The following is a 20,916-nucleotide window of genomic DNA, read 5'->3' as shown; positions in this document are numbered from 1 at the left end:
ACTCCTCACCCCTTCGAGTACCCTCCCTCTAACACTGTCTTCCACATACTCTGTACGTATCTTGCTGTGCTTCATCCCCCTCAAAAGTCCTCTTCTGTCCAAGGGCCAGATTAGTGTATAGGTGAGGTGGAAGAATGCCTCATCCCAGGGTTTCCACCATAACTGCACTGTCCTGGGGCCTACCTTTCCCCCCACTCAACTCAATGGAAGTAAAGTATTAACATCTCCTGGCACAACTGTGCACCACAGTCATGTTGTCCTCAACAGAGCTGTTTTTATCCCAAGTGAACAAATTCCCAGTTGTGTCTGGCCTCATAAAGAAAAAGATAGAGTTAAGAACAATAACTGTGATTTCAGTGGTATAGGCAGCTCTCAAAAGAGGAAATCCTTCTACCAACTTGGGTTGGAAATTTAAAGTCTTAGAGAATTGCCTAGAGAACTAAGGCTAGTGAAGGAAATGGCAAACCATACCAGTATCTCTGCCAAGAAAGCCCCAAATGGGGCAGACACAACTGAAAATGACTGAACAACAATAAAGAGAAATAGGAGATTAAGTGACTTGACCAGGGTTGCATAGCCAGAATGTGGAAGGAGCAAGATTTGCCCTCTTTTTCCCCTCAGACCAATCAATTAATCAACAAACATCTATTAAGCAGTTACTATGTGCCAGGCATTGTGCTAAGTGCTGGGGATACAAAAACAGGCAAAAGACAGAACCCTACCCTCAAAGAATTTATAATCTAATTGGGGAGACCATTGTATATAGGTATGAACTTGGTAAGCCAATTGGAAGAGGCAGAGCTTTGGTTCTGGGAAATGAGTCTGTATTTCAAGGGTAAATAGCCCTTCATGCAATCTCCAGAAATAGCCTCTTCTGCCTCTAAAGCAAGAGGCTATGATCAGAAGACAGGCAGAATGCTAGGGGATAGCGCTTTAGACTACTGTACACTGAGGCATGGCACATTTTATTTTTTGGTGGCCAATTCGCTGGCCAATTAGTCCAAGACATGAAATGAACCCCTCTTCCAGTTGCTTGTTTGTAGTTGCAATGCTAGAAATCTGTGAACACTTACAGGAGTGAGGAAAGGGCAATCCTCTGCTCTGCACAGTTTGGTCACACAGTGAAGGAAGACAGTAGACATCTTCTGATTTTTGTGCTTCACAAAGCGGAACACCTCGAATGAAAACCGGCCTTGCTGGCTCTTCCCATTTTCAATGACAGTTGTCTGTGGATCTTTGTTGCAGCTATATTTCAAGAGACGCAAAAACTGGGGCATTACTGTGGGGCATAACAGTGTCTCACATTTCTAGAGCACTTTAATGTTTGCCATGTGTTTTCATCACGATCCCCCTATGAATCCGGGAGTACAAGTATTATTGTCCCAATTTTTTTTGAAGATTAGGAAACAGGTACAGAGTGAAAATGTCTTGCCCCGCTACTAAAGTGTTAGAATGAGGACATAAACCTAGCTCTTCTGATACTATGTCTAGTGTTACATAGACTTTAATATACTTTCTCTTATATGAAGTGCAAAATTACTGTGCCTTTTAGACCTATTTCCACAGCAAAAAGAATCCAGTTTTTGAAGGCTGACTAAACCATGCTTCCATGTTAGGGATATTTAACAAGATCAAAAAACAAGACATCAGACTACAGCCTTAGCTACATAGCAATAATCATAGCTAACTCACATTTTCATAGGACTTTATTGTGGTTACTTTTCCTCACATAATTTGAGGTTGAACAAAGCATATGCAGAGCTGCTCTGCCTACTTCCTGCCAACATGTGTGCTAACTCAATGCTTAGGTGCTATGGGAATGGCAAATGCCCTGTACCCTTCCAGCTGGTCATGTGTGAGGGCTTGGATGCTTTGGTAATGACAAAGCCATCTCTATACGGGCTATCAAGAAAGAAGAACCAATCCCTCAGTGGACCTTTAAAGAAAAGGTTATTCTGTCCCTGTTTCCTCTCTTCCTTTGACCCTCTGGGTAGCATCATAGAACTGAAATTTCCATGAAGCATTTCCAAGAAGTACATTCTTTTCTCTACCCTGCCTGCCCAGAGGCAATGAGTACATGGTAGCTAGAAAGTCCTAGTTGACTCCTCTAGTTTATCTTTTATTTTTCCTGATTGTAAGTACCTAAACATCAACCTTGAGATGGAGGCATCCATACTTAGAAGTGACCTTATGATGTCAATGAATCCAGAGGATCTTTAGTCCCTTGGTCAGAGTTGACTCATGGCAGGGGAGTTCCTGCATCAGAGGAGATGACCACTGACAAAAGGAGGAGTCTAATCGCTTATTGGCTGGCCAAAAGACATGGACTTTGTGAAGACAGTACAGAACCAAAGTAAAATGAAACCACGTCTATTCAGCAAACCCACAACTTCTTTTATGCTCTAGAATGTCTTAAGTTTCAACTACTTGAAAGAACATAACATTAGCTGTAACTGAATGCTAGTTTAAGTATTTTTGTCAATGTACACAAGTAAGTGTTTGTGTCTGAAATAAAAACCTATTACCTGATTCATACTGTACACTAAGTGCCTTTCTGCTCATCCTTCTGGGGATGAGGGACTAGGCATGAACCAAAATTTAAACCTTATGTAATTTTTCCATAGGGTGTAAGAGTGGGAGAATGTAATGAGCCAAGTAGCATGAGAAAAGGAGTATAACCTCTTTCAATCAAGGTTAGATACCCCCCACTCTTCCCCCCAGGACTGAACATTGTCTGGATAGCATTCTTGGGTTTAGAACAGAGGGATCCCATAGCTCAAATGGAGAAGGCATGGTGTCCTAGTCCTTTGGACACACCAATGGTTCTGTTGTTAGACTCACAACAAACCTGTGAAATTCTTGCCCAAGGGGAACAGATGTGGGTTTATTAAATTTCATTGACCTAGTTTCTGGGGACCATCCTAGCATATTAGAAGTAGTGAAACAGATGCTTTGTGCTTCCCATCATGCTGCCTCTCCTTATCCAAAAGCTACAGTGAATCAAGCCAACTGCATTTCACGTTCCAATTTTGGGTCAATTATCATCTACAGTCAGAATCCTTGTCTATGCTACTGAGTCCTATTCTGTTGTCTGATCCCAAGCACTGAACATTAGATGGGAAGATGGAGAATTTTTATGGCCATGATACACCAAAAAGTGAAGACTATTGTATAATCCATCACCATTCACCAGAGACTAGTAGTGAAGTTACTGGCTAAGAAAAGTGAGAAAGTAGCTCAAATGGGGTTTGCATGTGAAATACTTTGATGAATGGGAAGAAAATGTTTTTTTGCCCTAAATTATCTGAATCCTTGCCTTAATTTTTCTCCTTTCCTTAAAAATAATAGCTAGCATTTGTATAGTACTTTCAGGTCTGCAAAGCACTTTATAAATATTACCTAATTTTATTCTCATTTGAGAGATAGTTGCTATTATAAAGCCCATTTATAGTTGGGAAAACTGTGGCAGAGTGGTTAAGTGTTTTGACCAAGGTCACACAGCTAGTAAGTGAGGCTGGATCTGAACTCAGGTCTACCATGACTTCAGGCTCAGTGGTCTATCTACTGTGCCGCCTACCTGCCTTCTTTGGCAATGATGACATAGCCCAACAGAACAAATAGTTGGCAATTCTCCCCTCTCTGGAAGACAATTCCTTCTTTATCATTTTCTAACATTTCCCCATCTTTTCTTAATCATGAATCGGCAATTTTGGTGGGCCAAACTTATTCCTAACTCTCATTTGACTTTGGCCTACTCCGCAGTCAATGTTGATAGTAACTCCACATAGCCAGTATAAATCCAAATCTGAAAAACTATTTTTAAAAAATAGCAAAATGGTTATCTGGCCCAAGTAAACTTGCTACTTCAGTCAAACACAGCTAGATTTTAGACACAGATGGAAGCTTTAGAAAACACCTACCTAAAGAATAGGTCATATCGTATATCATCATTTGGGTTCCCAGACGGGGTAGTATAGCAATAGTCCATCAAAACATTCCACCTATAGAGGAAAGCAAGGATAAGTTCACGTCAGAGTCACCTGTTTTTTGGAGATGACTAATGGCTTGAAGTAAAGAAAAAAATAACTGTCTAAAGCCTCTTGATCATTTGGGGCTTTTTTGGCTATGTAATAGGGTTAAGTGACTTGCCCAGGGTCACACAGCTAGTAAGTGTTATGTGTCTGAGGTCGGATTTGAACTCAGGTCCTCCTGAATCCAGGGCTGGTGCTCTATCCACTGCGCCACCTAGCTGCCTGATCATTTTTTAAATACAGAATTCATTTACTATTATTTGAAGACAATAATAATAACTGGTTAGTTCTATATACCATTTTAACGTTTACAGCATACTTCCCTCATAACATAACTGTGAATTAGGCAGCAGTGTATATATTATTATTGTCTGCTTTACAAATAAAGAAACCAAGACTTGGGGTGAATAAGTGAATTGCTCAAAGTCATATAACTCTAACAGAGTCAGAACTCATACCTAGGTTTTATGACTCCAAATCTGTCTTTCCAGAGGGTTTAAAGATTTGCTGAACACAGAGCTCAAAGAGCCCATGAAGCAAAGAATATCCATACCCACTTCTTTCCCCAGCATTTCTGAATGAAAATATTTACCTAGTTTAATACTTTAGGGATTTGTGACTTCACTGTATGTAGGTACTTCCTTCATTGATGCACAATCTAACCTCGATACTCTATTGTGTGGATGGGCTTCATGTGTTCTTCCACTTTCCCAGCAACCACTCTCCCAAACAAAGCAATACAAAATCTGTATCCAATACTACCATAGGGACAAATGTCTTGGGTGCATGAGGTGGCATATTAGAAGAGGACAGAAAAAGATGGCTTCCAGAAATAGACTCTGCAGGAGCCCATATGCCGTGTTTATTTTGACCCATGCTTTTCAACACATCAGTATTACCAAATGAGCCACAAGTTAGTGGTGGTTCATAGGCAGTGTAAGAAGGAAGGAGGCAACACACATGGCCCAGGAAAGCAGGGCACTCTCTCACTTGATTGCTTTGGGAAGAATACTTATAGTCTTCACAGAGTTCCCAATTATGTCATGTTAGGCCTAGGCATACCTCATTTTATTGCACTTTGCAGATATTGTGTTTTTTACAAATGGAAAATTTGAGGCAACCCTGAATCAAACAAGTCACTCAGTGTCATTTTTCCAGCACCATGAGCTTGTGCTCACATCATGTCTCTGGGTCTCATTTCTGTAATTCTTACAATATTTCAAACTTTTTCATTATTGTTATCTGTTACTGGTATCTGTGATAATGATGTTTGATGTTACTATTGTAATTATTTGGGAGAGTGCCGCAAACCATGCCCACGTGAGATGGCGAACTTAATCGATAAATTTGTGTGTGTTCTGCTCTCCGTCTCCTCCAGTGTCCCTATTCCTCAGACACAATAATATTGAAATGAGGCCAATTAATAATCCTACAGTGGGGGCAGCTAGGTGGCATGGTGGATAGACCTCTGGCCTCGGAGTCAGGAGGACCTGAGTTCAAATCCAGTCTCAGACACGTGACACTTACTAGCTATGTGACCCTGGGCAAGTCACTTAACCCTGACTGCCTCACTAAAAAAAGTGAAAAAATAAATAAGTAATCCTACAGTGGCCTCTTAGTGTTCGAATGAAATGAAGAGTCAATCCATGAAGCAAAGTCATTGTTGTCTTATTTTAAGAAATTGACACAGCCACCCCAACTTTCAGCAGCCACCATGTTGATCAGCCATCAACAACAAGGCACCCTTTACCGGCAAAAAGATTACCACTCTCTGCAAGCTCAGGTGATAGCATTTTTTAGCAATAGACTATTTTTTGGTTAAGGTATATAAATGTTTTAGACATAATGCTATTGTATACTTAACAGACCACAGTATGGTGTAAACATAACTTTTATATGCAGTGGGGAGCCCAAAAGTACACGTAACTCATTGTACTGCAATATTCACTTTATTGTGATGGTCTGGAACTGAACCCACAATACCTCTGAGGCATGCCTGCATATAATACACTCAGAAGCAGTGTGGCAGAGAGTTAAGATCCCTAGTTTGATCTGGGTTCAAATCTTCCTCTGCCACTTTCTCCCCAGCTGACATCGGACTCATCAATTCACTCCTTGGTGATTTCATTTCCTTACCTGTTAAAAGAGAAAATCGAACTAGACTATTTATGAAGCCCTTTGATGCTCTAAAATTCTACGTTTATGAGTAAAATATATATGACCAAGGAAACAAACCAGAAACAAGAACAGTTTTTTTTAATCCCAAAAACATTTTTAAAGTAGAGTATTTTTAGCCTCCAGTAAAGTCCTGCTTTGATCCCTCCTCTTAGTGTAGGGTTTTCCTGGAATCTTGAAGCCTATGTGAGTATAGCCCTAATGATGGCAAGTCCTAACAAAGCTGGAACAACTTCAGGTATTGGTACAGCGAGGTAGCGTGGTAGATAGAGTGCTGGGCCTGAAGTCAGGAAGACTCTGCTTCCTGAGTTCAAATCTGGCCTCAGACACTTACTACCTGGGTGACCCTGGGCAAGTCACTTAAACTTATTTGCTCAGTTTCCTTATCTGCAAGATGAGCTGGAGAAGAAACCACTCCCATATCTCTGCCAAGAAAACTCCAGAGTTGGAAACAACTGAACAACAGAGACCCAGCTATCAACAGACGTGTGTGTGTGTGTGTGTGTGTGTGTGTGTGTGTGTGTGTGTGTGATTCCAGGATCCACCTAGCCAAGTTTGAAGAGGTTCATGTCCAGAAGGGATACAGATTTTATTTCGCATTGTTTCAGAGAGTGGTTAGGGGGAAAGTGGAAGAACACATGAAGCCCATCCACACAATAGAGTATCAAGGTTAGATTGTGCATCAATGAAGGAAGTACCTACATACAGTGAAGTCACAAATCCCTAAAGTATTAAACTAGGTAAATATTTTCACTCAGAAAGTAGAAATGCTTGGGAGAGAGGGCAAGCCCCTCAATGTCGTCTCTTTTAACAGTAATCAATCACATTTCTAAGTCTAAAGTAACTACGTTCTAATCACTGGATATTTGTTTATCAAAATACATTTCTGAGAGAAGGGTTTCATCTTCTGGGTTCCTTTTGATAGTTTTACGGTAAAGTGGATAATGCCCTGGGCCTAGGGTCAGGAAGGTCTGATTGGATCAAATTTAGCCTCAAACGCTGTGACCCTGAGCAAGTCACCACCTCTGTTCATCTCAGTTTCCTCATCTGTAAAATGGGGAAAATATAGCACCTACCTCCCAGTGTTGTGAGGATTGAATGAAATACTATTTTTAAGCACTTACCACAGTGCCTGGTACACAACAGGTACCTAATAAATGCTTGTTCTGTTCCATCCCTTGCTGTTTTAATTAAGCCTATCAGTTTCTAGCTATTAACCGAGGTCTAATTTTTAGTTTTATTGTTCTGAGAACTTTTTAGACTTGTGTTTTATTATGTTGATCCAAGAACTCCCTAGGAGAATTCTAGTTTGTTAAACAGTGGCACTGGATGGCATACAAAGGCTGACCCCCTCACTCAGGCATAACTTAGTGTTTCCATTTGTTTATACAGCCAGAGGGGTAGAGCACCAAAAGTATTTTATAAACTGAAATAAAAAATCAATGAACTAACTTCATAATTCATGAGGATTCTGAGTAACTAGATTACTTCTTTTTTTTTTTTAACAAATCAAAAAGGAGAGCATAACAATACCTGCCATCTAGATTGGTAGCTCGTACTGCTGCAAATATTTTGGTTTTCAAAGGTAGTCCTGCACTAGGGACAATCAGTTGCTGGCTGTAGGTTGAATCCTGTTGGTTAAAAAATAATAATATTATAGTCAAATCAGGTGAAACATGTAGAATAGTTGTGCTAAGCTTACTTAGAATTTATTTCTCTGTAAGAGACGTGGGTGACCAAAAACTCACAATTACAGCAGAGAACCACAGAGAACTCCCTAAATTGTCTGGCCGTTCTTCTGGCTTCCAGGAATGATGGTACCAAATCCAAAATGCCTGATTGTGACATTTAAATCTTCTGCTGCTATTGTCTATTTGTTGTTTGCTTTTTCCTTTCTGGGTACTAAACTGCCTTTTTGAAAGTTGCTATCATTTTCGGAGAGTATTCTATTTATTGGGAGTATTCAAAATAATCACCAGCCTAATAAAGAGATAAAGTGAGCCTGACAAATGCCTGACCCTGAGCTTGATTTTCAACTTCATAAACAGATGCATCTAGTGAGGAGGGAAGATGGTGGGCCTAGTGCTAACTGTCTTAAAGGTACCCAAAGGCATTGTCATTTGCCCTTTCACAGGGAAAACAGAATTGCTAACTGCGTTAAGGACATAAAAACTTTATCCATCCCATAAGAACTTCACAGACAGGGAAAGCACACAGCCACAAAAGAAAAGTATTATTTAATGCAACTACAATTAAGCCAGCCAAATCACTCAGTCTTGCTGCCTAGAAATGAAGATGAATCCTAGGCAAACCAAATATGCCCTTTCCTTATCACTATACATAAAGAGAATAATATGACCCCAAATACTTAAAAGTAACAAACACAGAAAGGAAACATTTACATTCTTTAAACTAGACCTGTGATTTCTTTGTTCTAAAAGATCCCTTTAGTGATGTGGGTCAGCAACTCATCTGTAATTCAGGGAGTTACCTGGGGCACTTAGAACTTAAGTGACTTTGCACTGATAATACAGTCAGTATATGTCAAAGATAGGATGAACTCAGGTCTTCCTGATTCCAAGGCAGGCTGGCTGTCTCTGTCTCTGTCTTTGTCTCTGTCTCTCTCTCTCTCTCTCTTTCTCCAATCTCTCCTGTCTCTCCAATCTCTCCATCTCTCCATATCTCTCTCTCCAATTCTCTCTCTCTCTCTTTCTTTCCCCATCTCTCTCATTCTCTCCAACACACACTCTCTCTCTAACACTCTCTAACTCTCTCTCCTCTCTTCTCTTTCCCAAAATTTCTCTTTAATATTTAGTTTACTAATATATTATTAAAATAGAGACTAGGATGACATCATGAATAGCATGTTGAACATAAAGTCAGGAAGACCCAGATTCAAATCCTGGCCTCTACTAGCCATGTGATACTTTGCAAGTCATTTAATTTTGTGCCTTTGGCAACTTCTAGGACTTAGCTACCAAGGAATTCCTTGTTGTCTATTTGTATAATTAAAATTATTACAACTAAATTTTAATGCCTCAAATACCACTAGTAAAAGTTAGATTTTATAACATTATTCTCATATGACAAATTTACTTAGCTATTTTTCCAAAGAAATAAATTGCAAATTTGGTGATGCTACATAAAAGAAGCCAAACCCAAAACAAAACCTTGGTTTGAAAAAATTGTTTAGTATCAAATCAGATTGATTTAAATTTTTATAATAATTCATAACATTTTTCAAATTGGTTTATGTTTTATTTTGGTAAGACTTGTTTTAGTTACAATTTTCTACCCCACTGTAAATGGCCCTTGATTGTAAGTTTTGTATAGAGCATTGAAATTCAGGCTAAAATATGGGCTTTTATTTTATCTTACTTAAACTCACAGGAGTCATTCAATGTATCATTTTATTTGAGGAACAGTACTAACAATTACATAAAATGGTAACAATAAAAACTGTCATCATATCCATACTTCTTCAATCTGATTTTCTCCTCTTTCAGCGGAAGAACAATTCAAAAGGCTGGACCCAATGACTTTATTAAATGCCACACAGAGGTTATTTTGTGCTTTTCTAAAATCAAGAGCTCTCCCTTTTGTTGAAAACCATGATATCCAACATTACTTAAATCAAAGACGCTTGGGCCACCTGAAATTCTACCCCAAATACCATGCAAATATAAATCAAATGGTAGAAACATTTCAGTCAAGAGCTATCAAGTTACTGAGTTAGTCCTCATAACAATGTTCAATTTCTGTCTTTATTCAGTGACTGGTATTAGAGTACATTTGCTGAGTATTCAGTTGTTATAGTACTAAGTAACTTGGCAGCATCTCTCAGAAGAAAGTTTTTAAAATGATGGAAATGCAATCTTCATTCCAACACATTTTAATTTGTTTTTTAGAACTCTGTGGTGTCTGACTACAAACTTATAAACATGATTTTTTTTAAATGCCTTTGGAAAATGTCCTACTACAATATTTATAGCTCATTATATTCAAAGTATAAAGCACTGACTTTTAAATCAGTTGCATGAATTATAACTCAGTGCCATGATGACATGAATAATAATGTAAAAATCAGATTCATAATTTACAAAAATGTTGCTTGATAGATTGAAAAATTGATATTTAAATCAGGCATTTAAAATGTATGAATAAAAAATTTTAATCAACATGAGAATATCATTTTGAGGATTAATGCTGCTGTTATAAATAGAAATCCATGTATTTTTCACATTTTGCTGCCACTGTCCATATTTACATGACAAAAGTTTAGACAATGCTCTGTTTTTGATCCAAATCATTTCAGATATGAAATAATTGTATGCAGCCAAAATCCATACTGAAAATACTAACGCATTTAAACCAAGCCTACTTGCCAGAGAAATATTATTTATATGTTTTGCTATATTTTTCTTCTTAAATATAACATTTATGAAACTTTGACCCCAACTACATATGGAAATGTATGCACACACATTATTATGTAGCTAGAATGACAATTTGACATAATCTACAATTCCTTCTATATATAACTATATGCATTTTTTTAAAATCTGGGAATTGGGGAGGCAAACCTGTGATTTCTTTGATGTGGGGAATGCACACTGTGGAAACTCCTGCTATTAATATGTATAGGCACTTAGTTTAACAAAGTCTTGGAGAGTTGCCTGGAGTACTGAAGAGTTGTGACTTGCTCATGGTCACAAAGCTAGTATATGTCAGGAGCAGGATTTGAACTAAGGATTTCCTTACTCTAAAGCCAGTCCTCTGTCCATTTTACAGCCCTACCTCTCTTTAATAAACACATAGAATCAAATTTATAAAGAGTCAATAGAAATTTTACTTTTTAGCACATCTTCACCTCTAAGACACATGCAAGTGATAATGCAGACATTACCAAAAGATTACCAGATAATTGTGCTTGTAATATGCACGTATATAATGCCTACTGTATGCATACATTACAAATAAATTTCTCTAATTGCATATATATGAATATGTATGACTTCTTTGTAAATGACTTGTCACAATTAGAAGGACCTAAGTGAGTTTAGGATGGACAGTATCTTTCAACCATCACACTTACGTTATAAAGAAGCAAATTCAACGTGCTGACAAATGTACCATTGTTCTCCCGTATGGATATAGCAGCTGAGGACCTATAATCAATTTGGAAAAAGTGCGGGATTGAGAAGATTTTTATATTTCAACTTTGGGGTAGACATGCATTTTACATTTAAGGAAATAAAACTCCAAGAAAACCTAACAGATTGGCAGGAGACTAGGAGTGGTGTATACTGTTTAAATCACTGAAAAGGTAAATAATTAGAAAGGAAGCAGAAGTATAACAAGAAATTTGATTTTTACGATGTGTTAATTCCTGGAAAATGTTCCCAATTGCACTTCATGTCTGAGTCTCGCCACGTGCACAGATTGTATTTCACAGGAATTTAAATCTGCTAACTGCCACCGCTATTATATTCTGCAAGAAGAATGGTAGGGAAAAAAAATAACTTTTCCCTAAATTATTCAATACTACAGTAGATTGTAAGTTCCTTGAGGGCAAGGACTGTCTTTTGACTCTTTTTATATTCCCAGCATGTAGCATAGTGCTTGTAGTAGTAGGTGATTAATAAATGTTTATTGATTGGTTGATCAATGCTTTCCTTTTTTTAGTTGCATTCATTATTCTGTTCCTTGTCCAGTTATCCTTTGCCTTTTCATTTTTTACCATCCAGTTTAGTTTTCAGGTATATTTATTATCCCAGTGGCATCAATTGTTTGTATTTGTACATTAAGGCAGAGTTTATCGTAATGGGTCATTTTCCTAGTAACTCATCATTATACAACAATTAGGTCTATATGATGTCATAAAATCTTTCGGGAAAGCATAAGATTCAGTTTTTCAGAAAGTTTTACAGTTATAGGAAACCCTAGAGATCGTAGAACATCGCCCTCATTTTGTTATTATTTTTTAATTATGAACCTGACATCAAATAAAATGAGTATTTCTATATACAAAGTGGAAAAGAAAAAGATGATTTGACATAAACTATCTATATTGAATATTGAAAATTAAATATATTGAATATTCATTGGATAGTGAGTCTATACGACTAGTTTGCTTTTCCTCTCCAGCATATAATAAATACAACATGCAACATTCAAAGGTGTCCCACTTGTCTGTGTTTTCTTTTGGCTTCCATTCTCTTCTGTATACTTCTAAAAATGCCTCAAAGATCCTATTTTCTTTCTTTCTTTTTCTTTTTCTTTTTTTTTTGGGGGGGAACCCTTATTGATAGTCTGCTTCTCTTTCCCACTCCCCTCCTAAGTGAGAGGATTTTAAAAAAATTAAAAACCTTGTAACAAATGGACTAAATGAAGTAAACTAAATCACCACATTCAATTCCTCTCATTTTAAAGATGAAAAAGTTAGGCCACTTGGTTAGTCACACAAGTGGTGAGGAGCAGAGTTGGATTTCAAAACTAGGCCCTGTGACTTTAAAACTGGTGCCCTTTCCACTACTATACTACAATTCCTGAATCATTATCCAGATGTTTTGCCATAAATTTTCTGACGTGTTTAAAAGACTGGTAGCTTATGTAACCAGCCTATAAAATGACTAACTTAATGATGTTGCTATAAAAGTAACCCAAAATGTATAAATTTGCCTCGTTACTTGCACATTAGAAACTCAATAAATATTTGTAGAATGAATAGATGCATGAATGAGAATACTTACGATGCAAGTTGAGTATTGTTGACCAAGTATTCCAAAGGGTAGCTGCAACTGAATTTGTACAAAAGCCCAGGCAGATAACTGATGATTGTTGGGGGATCTGGAGTATCAATATATCCTGAAATATTTCCTATTTGTACTGTTGTTACATTTCCATAAGCACTGACTCCTGGAACTGAAGATACCTATTAGAATAATAAATGTATTTTAATCACTAAAAGGTTGTACCCAAATAGTTACATATACATTATTCATTTCACCCATAATAATGTGTGTGTTATTTTAATGAAACTTTATATAAAACAAGCTCCACAAAAAGTAGATGGTAACAGAGGTTGTATTACAAGAAGCCATAATAACTAGTTGAAAAGAATTTAAGCTTAGAGGTTTTCTCCAGACCTATCTTCTTGGACATTCAGGCTGCCTCCCTGGGTTAAACTACAATGCTCTGTAATCTGTAAATTGTCAAGAACAGTACATACCACCCTGCCACATTTAAATTTATACTTAATATGAATAATGGCTAGTCTTCTCTTTGAGTAACAAAACTAAATGCAAACAGAATTGAATGCATTCGGTATATATTATAGCCAAAAATGAAACAATTATCTATCTAATTAGGGGAAGAGGACTCAGGCTAGGATGCTGTTACAGATGAAAAATGTTAGAATGCTATGTTACCCAGACCAGATGTTTATACTGATTGGATAGCTAATGGTTTAGTTCTCTATTTAATTTTGTCTGTGTAGACAGGATTCTGTTCCTTAGAACAAAAACTATACTGGACAACTTTTAGGAAAATATTGGAAAAAATTAATAAACTCTTTGTGCCAGGCCCTGTACTGAGGAAAAACAACTTTTCCCTACTCTTCACTGCTTACCTTTTACTCTTCCCTAGCTGATTCTCTATCCCATTGCTAGGGATATGCCCTTTATACAGAACCAGAGACTGTTCTAAACCTTCTCTTGTGTCTTCAAGGTACTCATACCATGTCAAAAGCACTTCCCTTCATACTTTACTGAGAAAATAAGAGACTATTCACCATGAACTCCCTCATTTCCCTTTTCTACATCTCAAAATCCCTCGACATATTTCCATTTCTCTCCTCCTTTGTTGTTTGTCTGTTTTGGAAGAGGACCAATGACATTAAAGGGTGATGTCTTGACATCTGCATGAATCAGATTAAAGTAAGGCTAAGTTACACAAAGTTGTCAGTCTCATTCTCTTTTCCAGAGTCATCAAAGTCCAATGGCAATACAGAAATCAGAATAACTGGCGATGGCCCAGGATGCAGAGGATGATCTTGGTGCCTTCCATATCTGACCAAGTTCTATGGCATCTGCTTTGTCTTCTTTCACAGCCATTGGAATAAATTGTTCTCATCTGTCTATTTTGTCTGCAGAAGTCTTCATACACTTGGGGCAGATACCCTCCTAACTCACCAAAGGGTTTGAGGCCCATCAGTTATACTCAACCTGGTTTAACCTGTCTGCCAAGATGGTTTTATGTGGTGTGGCTGCTGTGCATGCTACAGCTTCTTGGAGCAACAGATAAGAGTTCGATGAGAGGTGGACACTAAAAGTGGATGAGCAGTCCTGAAAAGGACTCAGTAATCCCTCACACCAGAGGTGCTAGTCCTTCCTGAATAGCCCATATCCCTCTCCTTTACTCTAGTATCAAATGAAGATGTAAGCCTTCTATTCTCCAAGACTAATCTTTCTCCATAGATCCCTGATCCCACTCCCTCCCACCTTCTCTAGCAGACTGCCCTTAAATCATCTCCTCTCTCTAATCTTTTATCTCTCCTTACTTGTTGATTCCTTCACTACTGCTTACATAAATTCCCATATCACCCTCCATCTTAAAAAATAAAATAAAATTTGACTTGACCCTCCCCTCAAGCTATCTTTCTATATCTCTTCTCCATTTCACAGCCAAACTCCTTGGGATAAAAATATAATAAAATGAAAGTAAAATAAAAAAACAATCTACACTCATTTATTGCCTTCATTTCCTTTTATTTCAACTACTTGACAACTCTCTGTAATAGAATTTTTTACCTCATCACTAAACTCTCCTCTAAAACTTACCAATAATCTTTTAATTGACAAATCTGATGGCATTTTCTCAATCCTCATGCTTCTTCACCTCTCTGAAGTATTTGACACTATTGACCTCCCTCTTTTCTTATATGCTATCTTCTCTGGTGTTTTGTGATACTGCTTTCTCTCAGATCTATTCCTACCTTTCTTACTACTCCTGTTCAGTCTCCTTTGTGGTTTAGAATCCAAATAATAAAACTAATTTGAGGTTCACTCCAAGGCTCTATCCTGGGCCCTCTTCTATCTATATACTTTCTCTCAGTGATCTCATCAGTTGCCATTAGTTCAATTCTCGTCTTTATGTAATTGATTTCCAAATGTGTGTATCTCCCATTATACATTCCCAACTATCCATTGTACATTCAAACTAGATGTCCTGAAGCCACCTGAAAATTAACACGTTCAATACAGAATTCTTACCCCACCAAACCACCCTTCTTCCTAAATTTATTTCTCTTAAGGATGCCACCATCCTTCTGGTCATGTTGTTATTCAGTCATTTCAGTAGTGTCTGACTTTTCATGACCCCATTTGGGGTTTTCTTGGCAAAGATATCAGAGTGGTTTACCATTTCCTGTTCCAGCTCATTTTAGAAATGAAGAAACTAAGGCAAACAGGATTAAATGACTTGCCCAGAGTAATACTGCTATTAAGTGTCTGAGGCCAGATTTGAACTCAGGAACATGAATCTTCCTGACTCTAGGCCCAACATTCTATCCATTGTGCTATCTAGCTGCTCCTTTCTGGTCATGCAGATTTGCAACTCTGTTGTTATCTTCAACTCCAATTTAATCTTCTACACAGCTATTAAAGTGATTTTTATAATCTGTAGGTCTGATTATATTATTCCCCTAATCAACTGACCCCTGCTGCCTTTAGGAATAAACATAAATCCTCCCTTTGGATTTTTAAGCACAACCTAGTTTCAACCCACTTCTTCAAACTTGTTCTCTATTACTCCTTTCCCTGCACTCTGAGATCCAGTCAGACTGACCTCATTATCCCTCATCTGTGACACCCCACATTCAATCTCTGTGCCTTTATACCAACTCTTCCTCACATATGAAATATACCACTTCCTAATCCCCTCCTCCAAGGCAGCACAGTGAAGACAGCACCAGGCCTGGGGTCAGGAAGACTCAACTTTCTGAGTTCAAATCTGGCCTCAGACATTTGCTAGCTATGTGACCCTGGGCAAATCATTTATCCTTAGTTTGCCTTAGTTTCTTCATCTGGAAAATGAGCTGGAGAAGGAAATGGCAAATCACTCCAGTATCTTTGCCAAGAAAACCCCAAATATGGTCATGAAGAGTCAAACAGGACTGAACAACTGAAAAACCTCTTTCTCCTAGAATCCCTTGTTTCCTTCAAAACTGAGCTCAGATACTATTCATTATATGAATTCTTTAATGGTCCACCTAGCTGTTAGGGCCTTCTTCTTAAGACTATATTGCATTTATTTTGTGAATTTATATATAATACATGTACACACACCATAATATATGTATACATACATATACGCATATGTATAAGTTTGTATGTGTGTATATATACATATGTGTGTGTATATATATTTATATACACACGCACATATAAGAGGTGGTGTAGATCCCTAATAGAATGTTAGCTCCTTGAGGAAATAGACTATCTAATTTTTGTTTTTATATTTCCAGTGCCTAACATAGTACCTGGCATATAGTAGATAATAAACATTTGTTAATTGATATAGTCATGCATAAAAATATGAGAGTTGGCAGTCACCTGAGCTATAGATTTGAAGACAGAGCCCTAGCTGGGCACTAGAAGAGAATAAAGAAGGAAGACCAAAGAAGCCTTCTTGCCTATCTGGGTTTATTTCTTAGCTGGAGGCATCACATATGACCTTCCCTTTCCCAACCCCTGTTTATAAGGGAAAATCAACTTTGTCATTGTTTTCTTGTCATCTCTCCTGGTTTCATACACATACATACATTTAAATAATAATAGTAGTAGTAGTAGCAGTAGCAGTAGTAGTAGTAGTTAGTAGTAGTAGTAGTAGCAGCAGTAGGAGTAATAATAGTAGTAGCAGTAGGAGCAGCAGCAGCAGCAGTAGTAGTAGTAGTAAGTTCATCCAAAAGTAAGTCTAGAGTTATATAATTCAGAAAGAAAAAAAAACTTGAAACTACATTAAAATCTTCAGAGACATATGTAAAATAGGGACAATTTAGGAATTAATTCTGGACCAAAGCTTTCTTTCCTCCCCAAATAAGTCAGATTACCCATCTACTGTATAATTGATCATCAATTTTTTCCTGTGCAGACATCGCCTTCACAGCTCCCTGTTTTTCCTTTCCCTAACTTTGAGATTGAATCTACACATTCAAAAGGAATAGTTGAACCCTTCAAAATTACTCAAATTGTTCTAAATTATCAAGAGATAATTACATTTCAATATTTAACTATATTTCATATGTAGGTTGTATCCACTAAAGGGGTAAATTTTGACTTTTCAAATCCAATGTCATGAAAGTTTCACATATTTCCTCTAATTTGTCTTTCTGAATAAGGATTCTCAAAAACCCTAGTTAGTAGCTACTCCGGTATTATCAATGTTGCAATAAGTCTTGTCTGTATGACAGACTGCCAGATCAACAGGTTAAGAATGGGTACTGCTAGACAATAAAGAGATACACATTAAAAAGAAAGATGGTTAAGTTCTGTCATATACCAGGCAAATAAATTTGGCCTCAGGTAATATGACCAAATTTGTTTGTGCCAAATTGTATGTACCACAATTTATTAGCTAGTGCAACCAGAGATTATGTGTTTGGGAAGGAGGCCTGAAATGGGCAAAGAGAGATGATTTGTTTGATTTTATAGGAATTTTTTCTGTAAAAACAGATGGAGCTTCTTACTCACTTTAGATAAAAATAGAGGGGGTATGCTTTTTTGCCCTGGACATGACATAAATTTAGACAAATCTTACCACTAGGTTGTTTCCACAGCCCTCCAAGGTACTGAGGTTGATGATGAAAATGACCACTGCTGGAAAGGTATTGTTATTTACAAACCCTCTGCAGTGAGAATCCCCATGTTTTCCATTCAATGCCAAATCTGTTTCAGAATAACCCGAAAAAAGGACTGTGCAAAAATTAATCTTCATTGTAATGGCCTGTACTCCACAGTAGACACTGATGTCTCTTTCAGCTGAAATGAAAGTATATGAAAAGGAAATGTAAAACCATGCATATTTGAAAACACTATTGGGGCTTTTAATATTATTTATATACTCAACTTTTAGATATATTCAATTAATTTTCATATTATTGGTCTAATTCTCTATACTAGAAAGTCTCCTGCACAAGATAGTAATGAAAGGATTCCCTAATGCTCTTGAGTTTTTCCAAATGCTCCTATTTGTAGACACTAATAATCACCACAATGAAAATAATTATAGCTAACATTTTATAAAGTGCTTCTTATGTGTCAGGCATTGTGCCAGCACTTAATAAGTATTACCTCATTTGATCACTGATGACAATGTATAAATTGCATCAAGTCTCAGAATTCTATAAAGCCTCAATGAATTCCAGATCAATTAAAAAATGATTGGTCTAACCATCCAAACTGGAAAAGTAAAGTGGATGAATAATACATAGTTATTATTTTACATGGTGTGAAGCATCCCACTAAGTCAGTCTGTGCCTCTGTTCATTTATCTGTCTCTATGTAAATTCTGAAAACAGCACATTGACATAAAGATATAGTCATATCTATATCCAGCTATGTCCTCTAGAGATAGAGACAGATGATAGAGATAGAGACAGAGCTAGAGGAGACAGAGCTAGAGTTAAAGGTGAAGGTTGGCTAGTAAGTAAGAACAAGAGAAAAAAAAAAGCCTGAATGCTACATTGATATTCCCAAGTCATGAAAAGAACAAGAAGGCATTTTCTACACAGAGTGCATAGGAAAACCAGAACAAGAATCTCACAGAAGGAAAAGATATGGAAAAACTACAACGTACATCAGAGAAAGGAGAACCTTCCCTGAAGAAATCATAGCTGCTTCCAAAATATCCGATTGGTCAGATTGATATATCAGGAAAAGCTGAAAAACTAACTACCAAATGGTGAAATTCAATGTTTCATTATCTCTGCAAAAGTACACTGAGATGGAAAATTGCGTGGGCAATTCAAGATCTTGAGAAGCAACTGACCTAGGAAACTCGTATTACTTAAATCATCTGTCTATTTATACTGATAAAACTTACTATATAATCCTCAAATCTTTATTTCACTTTGCTCATGGGGATACATATTAGAAATAAAGTGTGTCAAACACTACAATCATAACTAACATTTTTTCAAGTGCTAGCTTTAAGATTTGCAAAGCACTTTTCTCATGTTAATTCATTTTATCTTCACAACTCTATGAGATAAGTGCTTTTATTATCCTCATTTTACAAATAAGGAAACTGAGGCATATCGAACTTAATTGTTCTCTATGGGTCACACAGCTAAGTATGTGTCTGAGGCAAGATTTGAACTCACATCTTCCTGACTCCAAGTCTTAACACTCTGTCCAGGGTGTTACCCAGTTACCTCAAAGTGACACCAAAGACAAAAATACACAAAAATGGAAATAGCTGGATGCATGAGAGGCAGCATGGGTCAGTACATGGAGCACTGAACTTATAGCCAGTAATATCTGAGTTCAAATCCCAATTGGAACAATGATTAAGGGCGTGACCACAGGAGTGTGTCTTCTTTAAGCCTCAGTATCATCATCTGTAAATTGAGAATTTCAATCTTGCAATAGCTCACTGCATAGTTTAAAGACTCAATTTAAATGATACATGTAGAATATTTTGCAAACCACCCCACATTATATAAATGACAGTAATAAAGGCAACTAGAAATGCATACACACACACACACACACACACACACACACACACACACACACACATACACACACACACGAAAGTGAGCTGGGCATAAGGCTATAAAGTACATTCTACTCAGTTCTACATGGCTTGTCATGGCTATCCAAGTTTCTGAAGCCCACAGTAGTTGCTAAAATAAACCAGATCAAACTAGACTCCTGGCAGTATTTCTCATTTGCTTACTTCTTCTGTCAAATAACTGAAGAGGGCCAAAGGAGGAAAGATTGCCTCTTCCCTTCTTTCTCCAAGAGTCCTTTTTCTTCACTAGCAGAAGGTTGTTATTCATTTTTGTTGGTTTGACATTGATTAGGGTCCAACTCTGTACTTCACTTTCCTTATGTCTTTGAAATGGAGGTCCATTATGAATAAATACTGAAGTCCAAGACCGAAATTATCAGGCCATATAAACAATTTGCAAGACTCCATTCCCTTCTACCCCTATGAAACTTTTCATGAATACTGCAACATATCTTGAATTAAATAATAATAAGTGTAACAGTGACCAGCACTGATATAGTGTTTCAAGGTTTGCAAAGTGCTTTACAAACATTATTTCATTTGATTCTCACAACAACCCAAGGAGTTACATGCTATTATTATCCCCATTTTAATTAAGGCAAACAGAGGCTAAGTGACTTGCCCAAGGGTCACACATCTAGTAAATATTTTAGACTGGATTTGAATTCAGACCCAGCAATCTATCCACTGCATCACCTAACTGGTTTTAAAAGTCAAACAGAGGATTTAAATTTGATTCTGGAGGTAATTTCTTTATTGGGAGAGGAAGGAGAAGGGATAGGTTATGATAAGTGACATGGTCAGACTTGTACTTTAGGAAGATCAATTTGACAGCTCAATGGAACATGAACTGGAATAGGGTAAGGCTTAAGGCAGGAAGACCAGTCAGCAAGCCACTGTAATGGTCCAAGTGAGG

General features: G+C 37.3%; 1 protein-coding gene across 1 annotated transcript in view; it reads right to left on the bottom strand.

Annotated features, from left to right (window-relative positions):
- Positions 1 to 20,916, bottom strand: part of ZPLD1 (zona pellucida like domain containing 1) — a 62,535-nt gene that overhangs the window by 13,200 nt on the left and 28,419 nt on the right. Inside the window, exons 2-7 of the mRNA XM_020999950.2 lie at positions 18,024 to 18,244; positions 12,959 to 13,140; positions 11,302 to 11,374; positions 7,740 to 7,837; positions 3,921 to 4,001; positions 1,074 to 1,245 (exon numbers count right to left, since the gene is read on the bottom strand). Coding sequence (XP_020855609.1) covers positions 1,074 to 1,245; positions 3,921 to 4,001; positions 7,740 to 7,837; positions 11,302 to 11,374; positions 12,959 to 13,140; positions 18,024 to 18,244 — 827 coding nt within the window. The remainder of the gene's footprint in view (positions 1 to 1,073; positions 1,246 to 3,920; positions 4,002 to 7,739; positions 7,838 to 11,301; positions 11,375 to 12,958; positions 13,141 to 18,023; positions 18,245 to 20,916) is intronic.

The sequence above is a fragment of the Phascolarctos cinereus genome, unplaced genomic scaffold (assembly GCF_003287225.1).
Source record: "Phascolarctos cinereus isolate Bilbo 61053 unplaced genomic scaffold, phaCin_HiC Scaffold_726;HRSCAF=1367, whole genome shotgun sequence".
Lineage (NCBI taxonomy): Eukaryota > Metazoa > Chordata > Mammalia > Diprotodontia > Phascolarctidae > Phascolarctos > Phascolarctos cinereus.
The sequence above is the reverse complement of the archived record's forward strand: the minus strand, read 5'-3'. Positions and strand labels throughout refer to the sequence as shown.